At 44.8% G+C, this 17,505-nt stretch overlaps 1 protein-coding gene across 1 annotated transcript in view; it reads left to right on the top strand.

Annotated features, from left to right (window-relative positions):
* The window catches only part of Nhsl1 (NHS like 1), a 91,217-nt gene that overhangs the window by 24,135 nt on the left and 49,577 nt on the right, over window positions 1-17,505 (top strand). Inside the window, exon 3 of the mRNA XM_023712201.1 lies at window positions 6,686-6,816. Coding sequence (XP_023567969.1) covers window positions 6,686-6,816 — 131 coding nt within the window. The remainder of the gene's footprint in view (window positions 1-6,685; window positions 6,817-17,505) is intronic.

The raw sequence follows: 17,505 nt of genomic DNA, 5'->3' as shown, positions 1-17,505 counted from the left end.
GTGGCTCCTAGCAGTGCCATTGCCTCCCGGCCTCACTCTCTCAGGGCACATTGGCCCTGGCACTGGAACACCATGCTTCTAACCTGGCTGCACCACCCACAGCAAGCTCCCTTTTTGTATTCTGAAATGGAAAGTGTGGGTAATTCTATTATTTCTTAGGGTTGTTGGGACAGGTAAATGATTTACGTACTATACAGGAAGTACCTAGAATTGATATATTCATAGCAAGCCTCAATCAAAGTTGACATTGCTAGCAAGCTGAGACTATTGGTTGCCTCTGAGAGCTGCAGTCACAGCTCTTGCTCCCCCAGGACCCCTTTCATGGGACCTTGAGACAGGTTCCTGAGCACATCAGGAATTGCTGCTTGGCTTAGCTGTTGAGTAGCCAGGGTGTCGCCTATGGCCAATTCTCTTCTCTCCTGTCCTCTCATGGTAGAAGGGGCTATCAGAGGACAGCTGCCAAATCCTGGTGCCCTGGAAGCAGTGACAAGGGAGGAGCTAGGGAGGGAGATGCCCCCCTCCAGGTGGCGTCCCAGTGGTGACATCTTCCCACCTCTAGCAGCAGCTCAGTTATCCATCCACATTCCTGAAGCCTCCTCACCTCTGAACACCAGAGGCTTTGAGGGGGCGCACCAGATCAGAGCCATAACCTTCTCTCCTGCCCTCCCCTGGGCTCTGGTGACTTCAGAGATGGAGCCCAGACCCTTCGTGCTGAGCCACCTCCCTGGCCTTTTCATTTTCAGTTTTTTAGCTTGTAAGTGGGCTGTAAAAATTTTTAATGTAATACAGTTATTAAGAAAGCATAAGAGTACTCATCAAACTTCTACGAAAAAATAAAATTTCATAGCAAAATAGTTAGAGAATAGCAACAGTTCACTGACAGCAAACTGCTAGAGCTTTCAGGGATAGCAAATGGCCCACTGCGATACGTGCGCCACTGCACTGGTTGATGCCTTGTGTGTCCTAATCTTAAAAGACAGCCCAAAGTGTTACTCAGGGTACAAGTGATACACAGAAAAGACTCTTATCAAGAAGAAACAAATAGTAGCACAAAACTTTCTTTTTAATGAACTAAGAACAACTAGTAGTACAAGTCAAACATAATTAGCATATGTGGTACATATACCATTAGCGTATATATTTTGGGATCAGTAGAATAGGTGATTTGGGGAATCATTTGAACTTCTCCTTACCTCCTGTTTATCTAGTCATTCATTCAAATTTCTGTCTCTCTGTCTCTCTGTGTGTTTCTGTCTGTCTCTTTCTGTCTCTCTCTGTCTCTCTCCTTCCTTCCCTCCCTCCCTCCTTCCAAGAAGAGCCATGTATTATTTGAGCTTGTGTCTGACTTATTTCACTTACCACTGTAGTCTCAGATTGCATCCAATTGCCTTTGGATGCCTAAATTTATCCTACCCAATGGCAGAGTAGCGTTCCACTGTGTATAAATGCCAGTTTTCTTTATCACTTCATCTGTTGATGAGTATATAGGCTGTTTCCATGACCTGGCTGTTATGAATTCTGCTGCTCTAACCAAGGGTGTGTGTGCATTCCTGTAATGTGAGGTCTTTAACTCTTTGGAGAAGAGATCTAGAAGGGGGATAGCTGGATCACAGGTCTCACGTTGCCCGCCCTGGGCTCAAACCCTGTCTTCCTGCTTTAGCCATCCAGAGTGCTGCAGTTACAGGCATGTGCCGCCATGCCCAGCCCCCCAGGCTGGTTCTTACTGAGGTATCTTTCCAGGATAGGCTGAGCTTCCTACCAGGAAGCAAACCCTATCCCAATTCTACACTAATGTCTTCCATATCTTGTGCTATAAAACTGAAAACAATGGCAATGTTTCATCATTCGGGCCTAGAGATTAAAAGCCTAAAATCAGGATGGAGGCAAAGCCAGGCTCCCTCCAACCTCTAGGGGAGGAAACTCCTCTGTCTGCTTCAGCTTCTGGTGGCCCTGGGGTGTGCTGGCTTGCGGAGCTCCAGTCCCTGCCTTCACATGGGCCTCTTGCTATGTCTCAGTGGTCTCCTGGGCTCTGGTTCATCAACTGAAGACATCCCTTGTACTGGACTAGTGGCCATTCTGATAACCTCATTTGAACCTGGTTATGCCTGGAAAGACTACTTTTGCCATCCACAGGTAGCTGGGCCTAGGACTTCAATGTGTGTTTTGGGGGAATACAGTTTCACATATTGTCACATCAGATCACCTCCATTCCTACCCCCCCCCTTTTTTTTTTCAGTCTTTTGAGACAGGGTCTCCCTATGTAGTTCAAGCTGGACTTGAACTCACTCTGTAGCCCAGGCTGGCTTTGAACTCACAGCAATCCTCCTGCCTCAGCCTCTGGAGTGCTGGGATTACAGGCATGTGCCACGACACCCAGCTTCTCTCTCCTTGCTTCTGCCGGACACAGGGTTCTCACCATGTAGTAAGGACTGGCCTTGAACTCATTGTGTAGCCCAAGGCTGGATTCAGACTCCAGGTGATTCTTTTGCCTCAGCCTCCAGAGTACTGGGATTACAGGCATGTACCACCATGCCGGCTTTCTCCTGGCTTCTAGTAGTTATGAAATAGCAATATCTTTATGAAGCACCTGGCTGATACTCTTCTAATATAAAATCATTCCTCAGCATAAAGCTTTATGTCATACAAAATTAGTTATGGATGAAAGAACTTTATAAATTCCATAGTTAGATCAATTTGAATTCTGTAGCTCAGTTTTCGATGCAGAAGTTTGAAGGGTCCAGGCCACTGACAAGGAGAGGATCTGAGAAATGTCTTTTTTCCCTTAAGAAAATGCTCACAGCCTATGACATTTTAGTGAATATGGGGCCAAACGTGGTAAAATGAGAGTCATAGTAAGGCATTGTACAGCCAAGTTCTTTAGTTCCTGGCTTTGAAAATGCAAGAGTTCAAGGCAGCTAGCATTTATGTGGTGAATTCTGACAATGTTGGGTGAGTTTTGAGTACCTACCTTATAGAGGGCCAAGTGCAAAGTTCCGGCATCTAGGACTGAAAAGTGCCAGAGCAGACCAGAGTGTCTGAAAGCCTTGGGGGAGTGAACCCCACTGCAGCTTCTCAGAAGAGATAGCACCCATTTCCTAAAGTAGACCCTGAGTTTCCAAGAGATTAAATGCTCCCTGAGGTCTCAAGTGTAGTAAGCAATGCTAAACAGCACTTGTTGGCCCCCAACCTGGAATCTGCCTTGATAATTAGCCTCCTGTTAGCAAAACAGAAGGCGGGATGTTCGCTCTTCGTGCAAGTTCCCCCTCAAAAGGCTCTCACGGAAGGACTGGAAAGACAGTAGAACTAAGTGCTGAGTGATGCAGTGGCATGAATCTGGGAAACAGATTGAATGTAATCTTCTGTTTGGGAGCATCATTAGAACTGTTCAGGAATATACTAATTTTCCACGCTTTTGCAAGAGATAGGAGTATGTTCCTGCCCCATTGGAGTTAGGGCGAGCTGTGCAAAATTGGAGTGAACGTCAATTCACTTGTAGCTCCTAGCGGAAGTCCCAAGAGCCGGAGCGCCGCATCTCATCGCATAGCCAGGTGGAGTCACGAGTATGCGTTGAGGCTTTCACCTGTCTCAACTCTAGGTGACCACAGTGAGCAAAGTCCTTGCCAGCTTGTATTTCTTCCTGTGGGGAAAAGAAACTCTTAGATCTTGGGATTATTTGTAACTGCTACGTATACTAGTTGATTTTGACTGATGAAGTAAATTTACAATGAACAATAACATAGAAAGGAGAAATTCAATAAGAGTTTCTCATAGAATTATCTTGACAACAGCTTTTTAAAAATGCTTCTTTTAGTCAACTCTTACTATTTCCAATTAAATGCATGGGACGATTGGATGACCATCTAGTTCCATGACTTTACTTTTTTCCTCTACATTTTAAACTTTGATTTATCAAGAAGTTCTTGTCCATTGTCTTTGTGCTGTAGAACTTTTTTACTTTTCATGAAAAGAAGGGAGAGAAATTTGTTAGTTTAGAAGTCAGAGACCTCAACAAATAGTGATACTTTTATCCAAGGAGTATGGCAAGAACAATAACACGTTTTTATTCCAAATAAATTTCTATTATAAGAAAGGTATGTGGTAAGTGTAGATCTTCCTTGGGCTCTTCTTTCTGGCCTATAGTTGTGTCATATCCTGGCTTTAAATTATGCTGTGCCTCACAGTTACTCTGTAGGGAGTGTTTGAAGAGTCTTTGTTTACTCATAGCGGCTGGTTCTTACCCACATCTCGTTCTAAGGACAATTAACTCAGTTTTTAATGAACAAGGCCGTGGTTTCAGATCTGTTACAATGAGGGGAAGTTTTCCTAGATTTCCCCTTGAGTTAGGCTAAGTGACAGTGGAATTTGATGTATTTACTAGATTTTATACATTTGGTAAAAGTAAAAGTTGGTCACCTGCCATAAATTTATACTAACAATTTAATTGTAGACCTGGCATTATATTTCACTTGCCGCACTAATTTATTATACTGCTACTTAAATATTTTTGAGACATGAACTTTATGATAGAAAACCAACGCATTATGATTTCCACTGGGCGCAGAAGCCTCCGAACTGGAAGTTAGGCGTTAATTGGTGTTAAAATTTGGTATGTAGAATTATTGGACTCAATGTTATTTTTTTATTTTAGCTTTAGGCTAGTTGAAGGAACTCAAGTTAATTATTTATAGAATTCCAAAATTCTGTAGAGAACAACACCTGAAAATTTCTTTCTTTCTTTCTTTTTTTTTTTTTTTGGCTGAACCTGGGGTTGAACTCAGATTCTTGTGCTTGCCAGACAAGCACTTATTCTACTGAGCCATCTTCCCAGCCCTCTGAAAATTTTTAATCATGTTTTTGTAATATTATTTTGATAGAGTGAGACTATAGATTCTGACAGTATTTATGGTAGAAAAACCAGTAAGTGAAGGAAATGTAAAAATATTTCATCTCATTTATAAAGGTTAGATTTGTATGAATAAATTCACATTTAAAAATAGACTAGAAAGGTCAGCCAAATAGCTCAGCAAATTAAAGCGCCAGCAAGCAAGCCCAGGAGTTGGAAGTTCAATCCTACCTGCTGTGCCAGACTCGCCCCCAGGGCACACTGAGAGGGCAAGTGATGGTGTGCACCTGTAATCCCAGATTTTAGGAGGCTGTAAACAGGTGGATCACTCTGAGTTTGATCTAATAGTGAGACCCTGAACACCCTGCAGACCCTTCCCTAAAAAAAAAAAGTTCTGAAAGTTTCAGGGAAAAAAATTTAATTGCATTACAGTCAAATTACAAGTAGGTGCCAGCCCAGACCACTAAGTATTTAACCCATAAATAAGTAATAGAGGTAGAGCTACTCAGCTTTCTGCGACTACATGTATATTTTTCAGTTTGACATTTTCATGGATCTTCTTGACTATTTTCATGAGATTTAAAAAATCTGACCTGAAGTACTGAATTAGAAATTCTCTCTGTCCACTCCCACTGTGAGACAGCAAAAGAGAAAAAAGACTTTATTCCCTGGTTTAGAAAAACTAGTCTATATTTTTCTCTCTCCACAGGAAGGGCTGCTTGCTTGTCTCCCGTTTGAGGAAGAATCAGAGGCCTTGTGTAGGACAGGAGCTCTGAAGATGCCCTAATTTAGTTCTGTGCCTTTAGGTACACAGCTGTGTAAAGAGAAGACTTTTCTAAAACCAAACCTATTCTGTGTGGCTTTAGGAAGCTGAGTACTTAAGGGATCCTTGTGCCGAGGCCTTTTGCCACGTGCGCGTTCCCTTAATATGCCTGAGTCATAGGGAAGCGCCTGGTGCTTTAAAAGCCACCAGCACTTTTGTCCTGTCCACTAGCTGTGCTGATGAGAACCTCCTATCAGTGGTTTCCCTTTGGCTGACAGCCCCAAGTCCGCTTGCCTCTCCCTTGGGTACCAGGTGCGCTTCTGGTGCTTCAGACAGGCAGCTGCCTTCGCCTGGAGCTCCACAAAGCATTCCCATGCCATGGTTCTGCAGTGGAATTGAGGGCTGTGGATGTAGCTCAGTGGTGGAGCACCTGAGTGGCATGCAGGAGGCCTTGGGTTCTATCCCCAGCAAACCAAGCAGCGAGCTAGTGAGGGGGAGAAGAAAGGAGGAGGGGAAGGGGAAGGGAGGGAAGGGGAGGGGAGGGGAGGGGGAGAGATCGTGGGAGAAAAGTAATTACTAAATAAAATGAGAGGATTATAATCAATGCCACTTTCACCTGATGAGTCTGGTAGATACGTGTAGCATGGGAATTGCTGTTTTTTTTTTTTTTTTTTTTTAATTTCCTTTGGTGGAGCAGCCAGGAAGAAATCCTGCTTTTTCTTTTTTAATGCAGAAGATTATATTTAGTTATTCTGCATCAAAAATCATAGTGCAGTAAGTAAGCTCTGGGTTAAATATCTGAGTCTGCTCTCTTGTATAACATTGCAAAGCAAATAATCTAATTACCTTAGCTTTGCATTTCCTGTAAGGAGAGTTAGTGGCAGAATCTGCCTCCTGGGGCCCATGAGCATTGGCGATGAGCTGGTAGTGTATTGACCTAATTGATATGTTGGTCCTCTAGTTGTTTTGTCCTTCTTTTGTTACTATATTTTGCGATCTTAGGAAAATATTATTGGAAAAGATCAAGAGGGTAAGTCAGTGGGGCTTCTAACCCCCTCCCCATCCTGTCTCCCCTGCAGACTGTGATAAGCTGAGGCGCGACGGCTACCGGAGCTCACAGTACTACTCTCAGGGACCCACCTTCGCAGCCCAGCCAGGCCCACTCTGCAGTGATGAGTACCAAGATGAGGACCCCGACACAGACCGAAAGGTGAGGGGGGCTGCTGAGCTCGTAGGGGCTTCAGGCTGGAGCCTGGAACAAGCGACGGCATGTATGGAAAGCTGGTGGAAGCGGAATTCTGTATTTTAATTAGCACAATGCCATCACCAGTTGAGTTCCTGATTTTGACATAAAGACTATGATTACCTAAGAGTGCAATGGAAGGAGAAAGAAGGTGAAGGGTGCTCAAGGGACTCAATATTATCATTGCAGCTTCTCTGTAAATACACATTCTGGTAAAAAAGGAAGTAAGATCTGGATCTAAGATTTCTCTGATCAACTAAATTCAGTACATTGTCGCATTTTGAGTGTTCTCTTTTGGTTAGGAGAAATGAAGGTCTCTGTTGTTTTGTCTTTCACATGACCAAGGACACAATTATGTTACAAAGAGCTCTGCTAATTAGCTTTCACCAGTAATTATGAGATAGGTGAGGCAGATGACTTATGAAGAAAAAGAGTTGCTTAGCTTGCAGTTTGTGGGCTCCAGTGTGTAGTGCCGCATTGGCTCTTCTCTGGGGTGGTCTCTGGCCCACGTCACATCAAGGTGGATGTGGTGACAGAGCAAGTGTGTGGGTGAGAAGTTTTGGCTCAAAACAGCAAGCAAGAAAGAGGCCATGTGAGGCCAGGTATAGTGTTATCCTGAGTACTAAGCAGGGTCCCACAGAAATACCTGACTTTCTTTCAAAGGCAAGCTCTAATGACCTATTACCACACCCGTCATGCCTTACCTCCCAACATGCCCCACCTCCCATCATGCCCCACTTCCCATCATGCCCCACTTCCCATCATGCCCCATCTCGTCATGCACCACTTCCCATCATGCCCCACGTCCCAACATGACTCCCTTATTAAAAATTCCACCCTAACATTGCCATGCTAAGGTTCAAGCCTCCAAGCCAGGGACCCTGGGACAGGAAACCACATTGCAATCATAGCACCCTCTAGAGACCACTGTTTCACAAGCACCCTGTGCATCTAGTGTAGATCCATCCCAAGTGCTTTTCTTAATATTATTGCACTGGCTGGTTAGTGTGCTGTGTTGCATTTGCATTCTTTTACTCATGCCTTCCCTCACGATATGCACAACCTATTAAGAGAAGTTTATTTTTTCATGTTAAATGCACAAGAAAGAATAAAAAGGTATGCAGATATATATATATATATATATAGTTTTATCAGGTTATGTGGACTGATAATGGAATTACTTAAAATAAGATCTGATAAGTAGAATTTTGTTTAGAAATCATTTTTAATCTAAAAACTTTCAGGGACATTAGACCAATACATAAATACCCTGATAGCTAAAAAACATAATTTCAAAATTTATTCTTTACATTAAACAGACAACTTCAGAACCAAACTAAGTAAACTGTTGATCAAAAAAATGGGAAATTGTTACCTTTCTTAGTCTTCAAATGAATATTGGACTCCAGTTGTTTTTAAATTAATAATCTTAATTAACTAATCATAATTGCACGTGTTTATTAGTACAGTACTTCATATATATAACTGATTATATCAAGTGAAGTGACACATCCACCTTCCTTACCAATCGATGATTATCATAAGGCATTTAAACTTTGCTATTTTAATTATTTTGAAATGTATAATATGGTCTGGGGGATAGCTCAGTGGTAAAGCGTTTACCTGTACACACAAGGCCTGGTTTCCATGGCAAGGACTGAAAAAAAGAAAAGAGGAAATAGACAGTACGTTATTATTGACTGTGTCATACTGTTGTGCAATAGATCTCAATGTTTATTCCTTCTGTCTGTCTGAAACTTTGCACCCCTCTTGGCCAACAACTCCCCACTTTTTTCTTCTCCACCCAGATTTTTAATCACTCAATGTTTTTCCCATTTCTTTAAAGATGTTTTCACATACTAGTTCTTTTGCTAAGGTATATGAAAATAGTCCTAACTATAATGGGACCAGCAGCCATCACAAAATTATTCTGATCTGTAATTTAAAAAAACTCTTTTTCTTTTGTTGACATGAGTAAGGAAAATGAAAACAAGAAGATAAATTGCATAGCGAGATTTTTGTTAATCCAGCTGTTTTTGCTTATTGGTCTACTGTTGCCTCTCAGATATGGACAGATCTTTTGTGGGGTGCTCCGTGAGCCAGAAGTGGTGTCTGGGTGCACCATGTTGCGCAAGTTGTGAGTGTCTAAAAGTGTAGATTCCCATGGTGGCAAACTGGCACCATCATGGTCACCCTGTAAGAGCTCCCCAAAAAGTCTCTGTCCTACTTGCCTGCTGGTCACTGAGACATGGTACCTGACACCAACACATTGAAAGGAGGAGAAGTTTATGCTGACACACAGTCTGTAGACAATTCAGTCCACACTCCACTGGCATGAAGACAGTGGGATGGCAGTATGGCCGGAGAGACAGCTCCTGGCAGGGGGCCAGGAAGCAGAGCAGGATCAGGGGAGTAGGAGGGTGCCAGACCCTGCCAGGCCGCGCCCCCAGTGCCCACCTCCTCCCTCCAGGCTGCTCTCCCAGCACCACATTGTAGCTCAGAGGGCTGACTCATGGCTGAGTCTCATGCCCCTGTAATTCAGTCCCTTCTCCCAAAGCCCCGCCTGTGAAGGCATGAGGCCTTGAGGGGACATCTAGATACAAACTATAGGGGTCGCCAAGTGATCACACAGCTGCATCTTCACCTCAGAGCTGACTGTGAGGCCAATGGGCCCTCTGTGGGTTCCTCGATACTCGTGCAGCACTGCCACGGACTCCTCCTCCAGGCAGCCTTCCTCCCACGTGTGCACCGAGTGTGGACAGCTCCTCACCCCTGAGGAACCAAGCCTCCTGTCTTGTTCACAGCAAGTCGGTCAATGACAGTCAGGTGGGAAGACACCCATATGTGTCTCCTGCATATGGCGGGATGCGCTGTGGCTCATCTCCATAATAAATACCTGGTATCACCAGGTCAAGACCCAGAGGGGGGCCACTGCATGTTTCCTTGGCCCATGTGTTGCTTCCTGTGTCAAGGGGCGTCAGCGGCAGAGCAGCCCTCTGCTGTGCGTGAGGGCCCTGCCTTCTGGCTTCCCACAGAGCCCAGGCTGGGCACAAGACTATTTTCTAGCATGTCCCAGAGCGGGGCTCCCTTGAGGCACACAGCCACCTTCATCCCTTTGCCACTGTACCGCACTGTGGCTTCTTTTTAACACTCCCCAAAAACACTCGTGCTTGGTGGAAAGCACTGAAGTCCTTGGCAGACATGGTTAGTGTGCTGGAAGGACAACTTTTATTTGTTCTTTTTTTAAATATAGAGAACCAAGTTGAAGTGCAATCAAAAACTGTGAAGTAGAAAGTCTACATGTCATCTCGGACGGTTGTTGTTGAGAAGTAAATGTCAACTTATGGATGTATAATGTTAATTAGGGATTATCACACATTAAATATAAACCATCAGATTATGCCATCGTGGTGAGCTTCCTTCTTTCCTTATCTCCCTGCTCACCCCTGTTTCCTGCTGGGCTCCAAAACTCAGTGCCATATTTTAACTAGTGCAGTTTTTTGACTCCTCCAAATATTCCATCTGAATGCTCCTTTACTCTCCTTGTCCTATATGTCCGATCTGATGCTCTTAGAATACACTGTCCATCTTATGTTTATTCATCATTACTGGATTAAGTCAAATGCCCTGTGCCAAAGAGGATGCATTTTGCTTCTTAGTTGTGTAGAGTTAATGTCTTAGTTACTTTTCTCATTGCTGAGACAAAATACGCAACACCCAAAGTTAACAGAGGAAAGGTTTATTGAGCTCACAGTGTGTAGCGCTTCTAGTCCGTGGTCTGATGACTCCAAGGCAGGGTGGCATATGGCAGAGGGGCAGCCTTTCATGGCTGCAGAAGACGACAAAAGCAACCGGAATGTGAGACCAGGTTCTTGCCATCCCTTACATTGTATGCAGGCTACCCGCCCTTGGGCTGGTGCAGCACTTGCCCTTAACCTTGGATTTGGACCATGAATCACTCACTGAGTCTAGATTCAGCCACCTCTGGAAAGCCTGCCCCTAACCCCCAAGACTGCATGAGGCTTTGGAGAACTTCTAGACACAAGCCGTAACAATTAATGAGGCCGAGTGCCGCTTTCGGTAACAAAGATAGCGATTTGGTCTGGGGATTCAACATGAAAGCCCCTGGGCTTCCCTGACACTTCCTACAGGGCTCTCTCCTTAGCTCCTGTCCGATGTGTTCCTTTAATGTTACTTGCCTTAGTTTAACCTATTTGACTCTAACCTTGGTTAAAGTGAGAGACCTGGGCTTGTGTCTCCACATTGCACTTAGCGGTTGACGGGCCACTTGGCTCTTCATTGGTTCAACAGTCACTTGTTAATTACCACCCAGTCCATATCTGACCCTGTATTTCTGGCTCTCAGCCCCTATTCTGAGGTCATATGACGCACACATCCCTCCAAGCTTCACAGCCATCAGCGGTGGTGATTTGGAACCCGATCCCAGTCCCGGCTCAGAGTGGTCTGAAAGAGTTCTGTGAGCAGAATTAGAATTCACTTGTAAACCAAGAGTGGGGTGTGCACACTGCAGGCCAGGCCCACTTTGAGGGGTGGGCACCCAGCAGTGAAGCAGCAGCGGGCCTGCCCTTGGAAGCTTGACTTCACAGAGAGGCACTGAGTTTCTAGAAGTGACTTTGCTGGGTTGGACAGCAGTGTGTCTGCTGCAGGGTGATAAATCAGAGGAAGCTGAGGCTGTGACTCTAAATGAAGTGATTAGGCCTTACTCAGCAGAGAGATGCTTGGGGTGAGAGGCGTGGGCTGTGCTCTGCTGAAGTCTCAGTGGAGAATGTGCTGGAAGATGGAGTGGCAATGTAGTCGGGTCGGTGTGATGGACACTGCAAAATGTCGAGGGTAATAAGGTGTCTGTACTTAAGGAACTTAAGCGTTCAGGGCAGAGAGAGCCAAGTGGTAGGAGTTTCCCAGACAACCTGCTGCTGTGGTGTTTCGCATTTACTGCTGAATGGAAGACAGTTCTTCTGCTGTGGGCTGTCATGACAGGCAAGAGAAAACTAAGGACCTAGACTCAAAAAATGGTGATGTGAATGGCACTGAAGGGGCACAGATAATGATGGTGACTTTGTGGGAGCTGGGAGACCAATTTCCGGTTTCACTTCTGCCTCTGTCTGTGTGTCTAGGGATGTACCGCGGGCTCAGCAAGGCATTCCACTAGAGGCATTAAGAAAGCGGATAGTAGAATAAGATTGCTTCCTCAGGTCTTTCTGAGCAGGTCATTCATTCCTTCATTCCTTCATTCCTTCATTCATATTTATGTGGTACCTCCAGATTACCAAAGATTGTTCTAGGTCTCAGGAACCCATAAAATGAACAGGATTCAATCCCTGCCATAAAAGGGGTCACAGTGATAAACAAACAAGTGCAGTATAGGAAACAGCACCAGGCGCTGATGCGTTGAGAGCGTGAAAAAGCAGGGCTCCTGAGGGCTCTGCAGTCCCCAGGCTGTGGTCCCTTGGACTCTGTGAGGACCACGGGAGCCACATTGAGGGACAAGCAGAAGGATGCCGCATGTCAGTGTCCTGAGACGTCCTTCCCAGGCAGCAGAATGAGCAGCTGCAGCGACCCAGAGACTGATGTGCAGAGCCTAGGAGGGGACAGCCAGAGGTCAGCGGAGACAGGTGGGTGCGAGGGAAAAGTGCCCACAAGAGACGCAGCAGAGGGCACGGTCATGTGGGTCCTGATTGGCCACCGTAAGGGCTTCGGGTTTGTTGGTTCTGCATGGGATAGAAGGTCACTGCGGAGGCCGGGTGGGGAAGTAACATGATCTGATTTGCTATTTAATGAGATTTATGTGGCTCCTTTATGAAGATTAGGCTGTGGGGAGTGGAGGATTGACGCAGAGACGAAATAATAGGATACTGCGGTGATCCAAGCAAGAGAGCTCGGGTCCATTCAAATGTGTGTCCTACAGGACTCGCCGAGGCTGTGACAAAAAGAAGAAACTCCGTCTGTGTTTTTCCAGCTTGATGCCCCCTGTAATCCTATCACAAAAGTGGTCCAGCTTCCCCTGAGAAATTCTGTGCCCGTTCTCAAGCCTCCAAACACTGCTCCCTGTGCTTCACTTTCACAGTCTGGCTTGATATTTACCATCCTGGGGAAAGAGGCCATCAGCTGACATTCCTGTTCAAAGCCACGCTGACCTTCCTGCTTCTTCCTACTCCTCCCACCTGCACTGGGTGCCAGGTCCTCCCCCAGATGCCCAAATCAGGGACCCACTGACAGGAGACATGCTAGATTTGTCCAGCAGAATGAATGAGGCGGGGTTGGTGAGATGGCTCAGTGGTCTAAAGCACCTACTTAGAACAAGCTAAGCTAAGCTAAGCTAAGCTAAGCAAAACACAGGGACCGCGGTTCAATCCCCAGCACCACATGCTAGCCAGGCCTGCCCCCTGGTGGGCTGAGCTGGCCACCCACACACTAAATAAACAAATAAACAAATAAAGAAAGAAAGAAAGAAAGAAAGAATAAGTGCTTTCCTGTCAAGTGCAAGGCCCTGAGTTCAATCCTCAGTTCCGCCAAAAAAATAAAAAATAAAAAAACAAAACCCAACCAACCAACAAAAAAAAAAAAAAAAAAGAACATAAAGATCTATCTCTGAGGGAAAGGAAAGGGAATGAAAAAAAAGAATTAAAATGTATTATGTATGCACACCAACTCCTAACAAAGAATGTAAGCACTACGTACTACAGAATGAATGAAGCCAGCCTTCAGGACTCCGGACTTGCAGTTTACCCTTCCCTCTGTGGGCTGATCAAATGTTCTCCACTGCTTCATCATTATTAGACAGACATCCTGTGCTTTCTTTCCTTGTGAAGAAACTCCTTTGGCCTGTGATCCTCTGCTAGTTTCTACTACATTTTTCCATTCCTCTTGGTAGGAAAACATCCGAGAAGCCGCCTAACCTGCTGTCTCCTCTGTCTTTCCTCATGGTCTGTCTTGAAGGCCTTCCAAATGTTTATCTGCAGCCTACTACTGCAGGAACTCCTGTGGTTGAGTCTGCCTGTCTCCTCTTGCCAAGTCGAATGCTTCTGCCATCCGACCTTTTGGCAGCAGCTAGCATCATTGGTTAATCTTTTCTTCAGGATATTTTCTGTATTCGGCACTCCTGGAGTTCCTCCTCCTAACTAGCCATGGCTTCTCAAGCATTTGGTTGGTTGCCTCTTTCTTCCAGGTATCTAAAGGCTGGCGTGGCCCTGTGGCCCAAATCTGGCACCTTTGTTCTTTTGTAAGAGACTCGTGCTTTGGGTGATTTCATTCAGTCCCATGGTTTTAAGTTCCATGCGTTGAAGTTTTCCAAGTTTGTGTCTCCTGTTCTGACAGGACATTTATTGGCTTAGTATCCATCCCTACTTAAATCTCTTCCAGGTATCTTAATCTTAACCAAATTTAATTTATGTGATTTTGTATTCCTCTTCCAAAAACAAACAAATAGACAAACAAACAAAATATTCATTGATCCTAGTTTTTCCTTACCTCAGCTACCTACAGCACCTTTCTCCCGGCTGCTTAAGTCGACAAGCCCTGGCTTCGCTCTCCGTCTCCCACCTCCTGCACACCCATGGCCCGTGCTGAGCTGCCTTCAGCAGGTGCATGGGGCAGGGTGGTGGCCTTCCACAAGTCTGGGTGTTGAAGGTGGGCTGGAAACAAGGGTGTGAGAAGTCAGAGCAGGATGGGGTGGGGTAGCTCTCTGGCTTCTGGGTGCATAGCTGTGGGCTTGGGAACAGTGGCGGAGGGAAGCCAAGGAGAATCAGAGTGGGCAACACTGAGTTGAGGAATTAGAGTGAGTGGTAGCTAAGAAGAAAGCACTACTGTGCATTTTAAGGCAGAGAATTTAGTTATTAGGAATAAACACTGAATACGTCATCTTTTACTAGATGGAAGAAATAGAGAAGAATTTTGAACCTTATTTTATGACTTACAGAATGTGTCAAATCTGACTATAGAAAAGGGGAATAGTGTGCCAGAGTGAACACCACTGAAAAAAATATATACAGATGTCACACTAATTTGAAAAAACAGAAAACACACCAACGCCAGAGGGTCTCACAGGGAAGGGGGGGAGGGGAGGGGAGGGGGGGAAGCGTGCTCGAGATTTTAAAGAAGAATGTTTGAAACTTGCTCAGCACTGGGCAGCAGGGAGGTGCAGTTCCTTTTAATGAATTAGTCCAACCCTGAGGCCAGAGTGCCACAGACTACACAAAGCAGAAAATTGACTGCTTTCATTCATGAATATTGGCATTATAAATCATAAGCAAACATTAAGAAACAGTCCGGCAGCTCATTAAAAGACACATACTCATATATTACCTTGGGTTTATTTTAATGGAATTCAAGGATGTTCAATATTATGTAATACAGTCATATATTAATCATAATAATAGACCTGAGGAGAAAAACTATGTGATTAAAGCCACAGACATTGACAAGATAGCTGGTACAGTTTAATATAGTTTAATAGCCTTTCTTTTTTAAAAATGTATTTAGTACCTGGTCTGCATGGTCTTACTACGTAGATCAGACTTGTTGTGATCCTCCTGGTTTTAGCCTCACAAGTGCTGGGATTACAGGGGTGAGCCACCACACCCAGTCTTAATCACAGTCTCAGCATGCCTTGGGGTCAGGGCTGGCACTGCACCTTGGGGATCAAACTCCAGTCCCTGTGTGTCCCTAAACAGGTGCTTTAATCCCCTGAGCTATCTGGCCAGCCCTTAATAGGAATTCTTGATTTTTAAGAAGAAATAAAGGAGCGGAGAGACAGCGCGGTGGCATAAGTGCCTGCCTGGTGAACACAAGGTCCTGAGTTCGATCCCTGGTGCCAGGCAAGCAAGCAAGCAAGGAAGGTATGTAGGCAGTGGAGGAACAAGTGAATACGCTCATAATTTAAAGTTGATCTACCTGGTCCCCAAATGCAACATGATTTCAGTGGGCTGTGCTCATTAGGATGAAAGACAAGAGGATAATTCAGTTTTGTTATTACTTAGATTCATGAGGGAAACACTAGCCAGCATGGTGAGGAATGCTGTGGGATCACAAGTGTACAAGTGGGAAGGCTGGGACTCCATCGCCACTCTGTGTATGTTGTAAGATTGTATCCTGGGCCAATCCAGGAAAATAAAAATTTGAAACAATTATAATACAGTACTCTAATAAAGCATAAAAATTTAACATACAAGAAAGCATCGCTTTCTTATCTACAGAGTCAAAATGTAAGATATAACCCATTTGAAATTGCTACAGCAGTCAAAATAGGGATTAACTTAATAAGGAAAATGTAAGATCTATATGAAAACAAACTTCAAACTATTATAGCTGAGCATAAGATTTGAGTAAATGAAAAGGCATGTCGTACTTAGAGGACTTGGTGGTAAAACATAAAAATGAGAAACCTATCAGTTTTGCCCACGTTCATTTATAAAATTTACACAATACCAATACAAAGGTGAGTGGGCCAGGCATGGTAGTGCACAACTGTGGTCCAGCACTAGGGAGGCTGAAGCAGGAGGAGCACCACAAGTTCACGGCCAGCCTGAGCTGTACAGCAATACTCTGTGTCAACAAAGAACAAAAAGATGAGTAGAATATTTTGTTTTAGTGTGTGTTTATTTTCAAGAGGGTAGAAAGAAGGAAAGAACTGGAGAGATTGAATCTGAAAAAGTTCATGGAGGGCTGGCCAAATAGTTCAGCAGATTAAAGTGCCTGCAAGCAAGCACAGGGGCTGGAGGTTCAATCCCCAGGCCTGCTGTGCTAGCCCCACCCTGGGGCACACTGAGATGGTGATTGAGACTGGGCATGGTGGCATACGCCTGTAATCCCAGCTTTTTGGAGGCTGTAAACTGGCGGATACTACAAGTCCAATCTAGTAGTGAGACCCTGAACACCCTGTGGACTGTTCCTTAAGAGAAATACAAAAATAAATAAATAAAAATAAAAGCAAAAAGTTCATGGCTTGGAGAGTGATGGCGAAGGAGTGCTACCTGGTCTGGGTGTGAATGCGAAGCCTGGGGTCCCTTCGGTGTGGTCCCCAGGGGTACCAGCACAAGAACAGAATTTTACAAACAGAGCCTGTGCTCTGGAGACAGACTGAAGCCTACGTGGGATTCAGTGATCATCAAGTTGGCCCTGGAAATCCATCAGGTGAGAATCAAGTCAGTGTGAAAAGGTCTCCAAAGGAGCACTAGATGGTGCCTGCAAGTTAAGATTAAGACCTCTAAGTGCTGTCCGAGGTCTTGAATTGGCTCACATGGTTGGGATCACTTTAAGGAGAATGTGTGGAAGTTGTGGGGTGTGCCTATTGGAGGTGGGGTTTGGGGTAGGCCCTGGTAGGGTCCCTGAGCAGCAGGAACACAAGCCTTACCAAACACCGAGGTGACCGATGATCTGACGTCAACAGAGATATCTGCAGTGAAAGACATCTAACTCCCATTCAGCACATAGTAAACTTCCATGTCATGCTTGGGGGGGGGGGGGGACTTTTTTCCCAAAAAGAGAGTGGCTAATGTGACAAAGGCTCAGGTAAGGGACATCTGTTCTGGTCACTTACTCTGGTTAATTGTTCTAGAATAATTACTCCATTACCGAAATGCAAAGCACCAAGCAGGACTCAATAATCTGTTCTATGATCTGATCAAAGGTATTATGCTA

This window comes from Octodon degus, unplaced genomic scaffold, assembly GCF_000260255.1.
Source record: "Octodon degus isolate 3935 unplaced genomic scaffold, OctDeg1.0 scaffold00024, whole genome shotgun sequence".
In the NCBI taxonomy this organism is placed as follows: domain Eukaryota; kingdom Metazoa; phylum Chordata; class Mammalia; order Rodentia; family Octodontidae; genus Octodon; species Octodon degus.
This window is presented reverse-complemented; position numbering and strand designations above follow the sequence as displayed.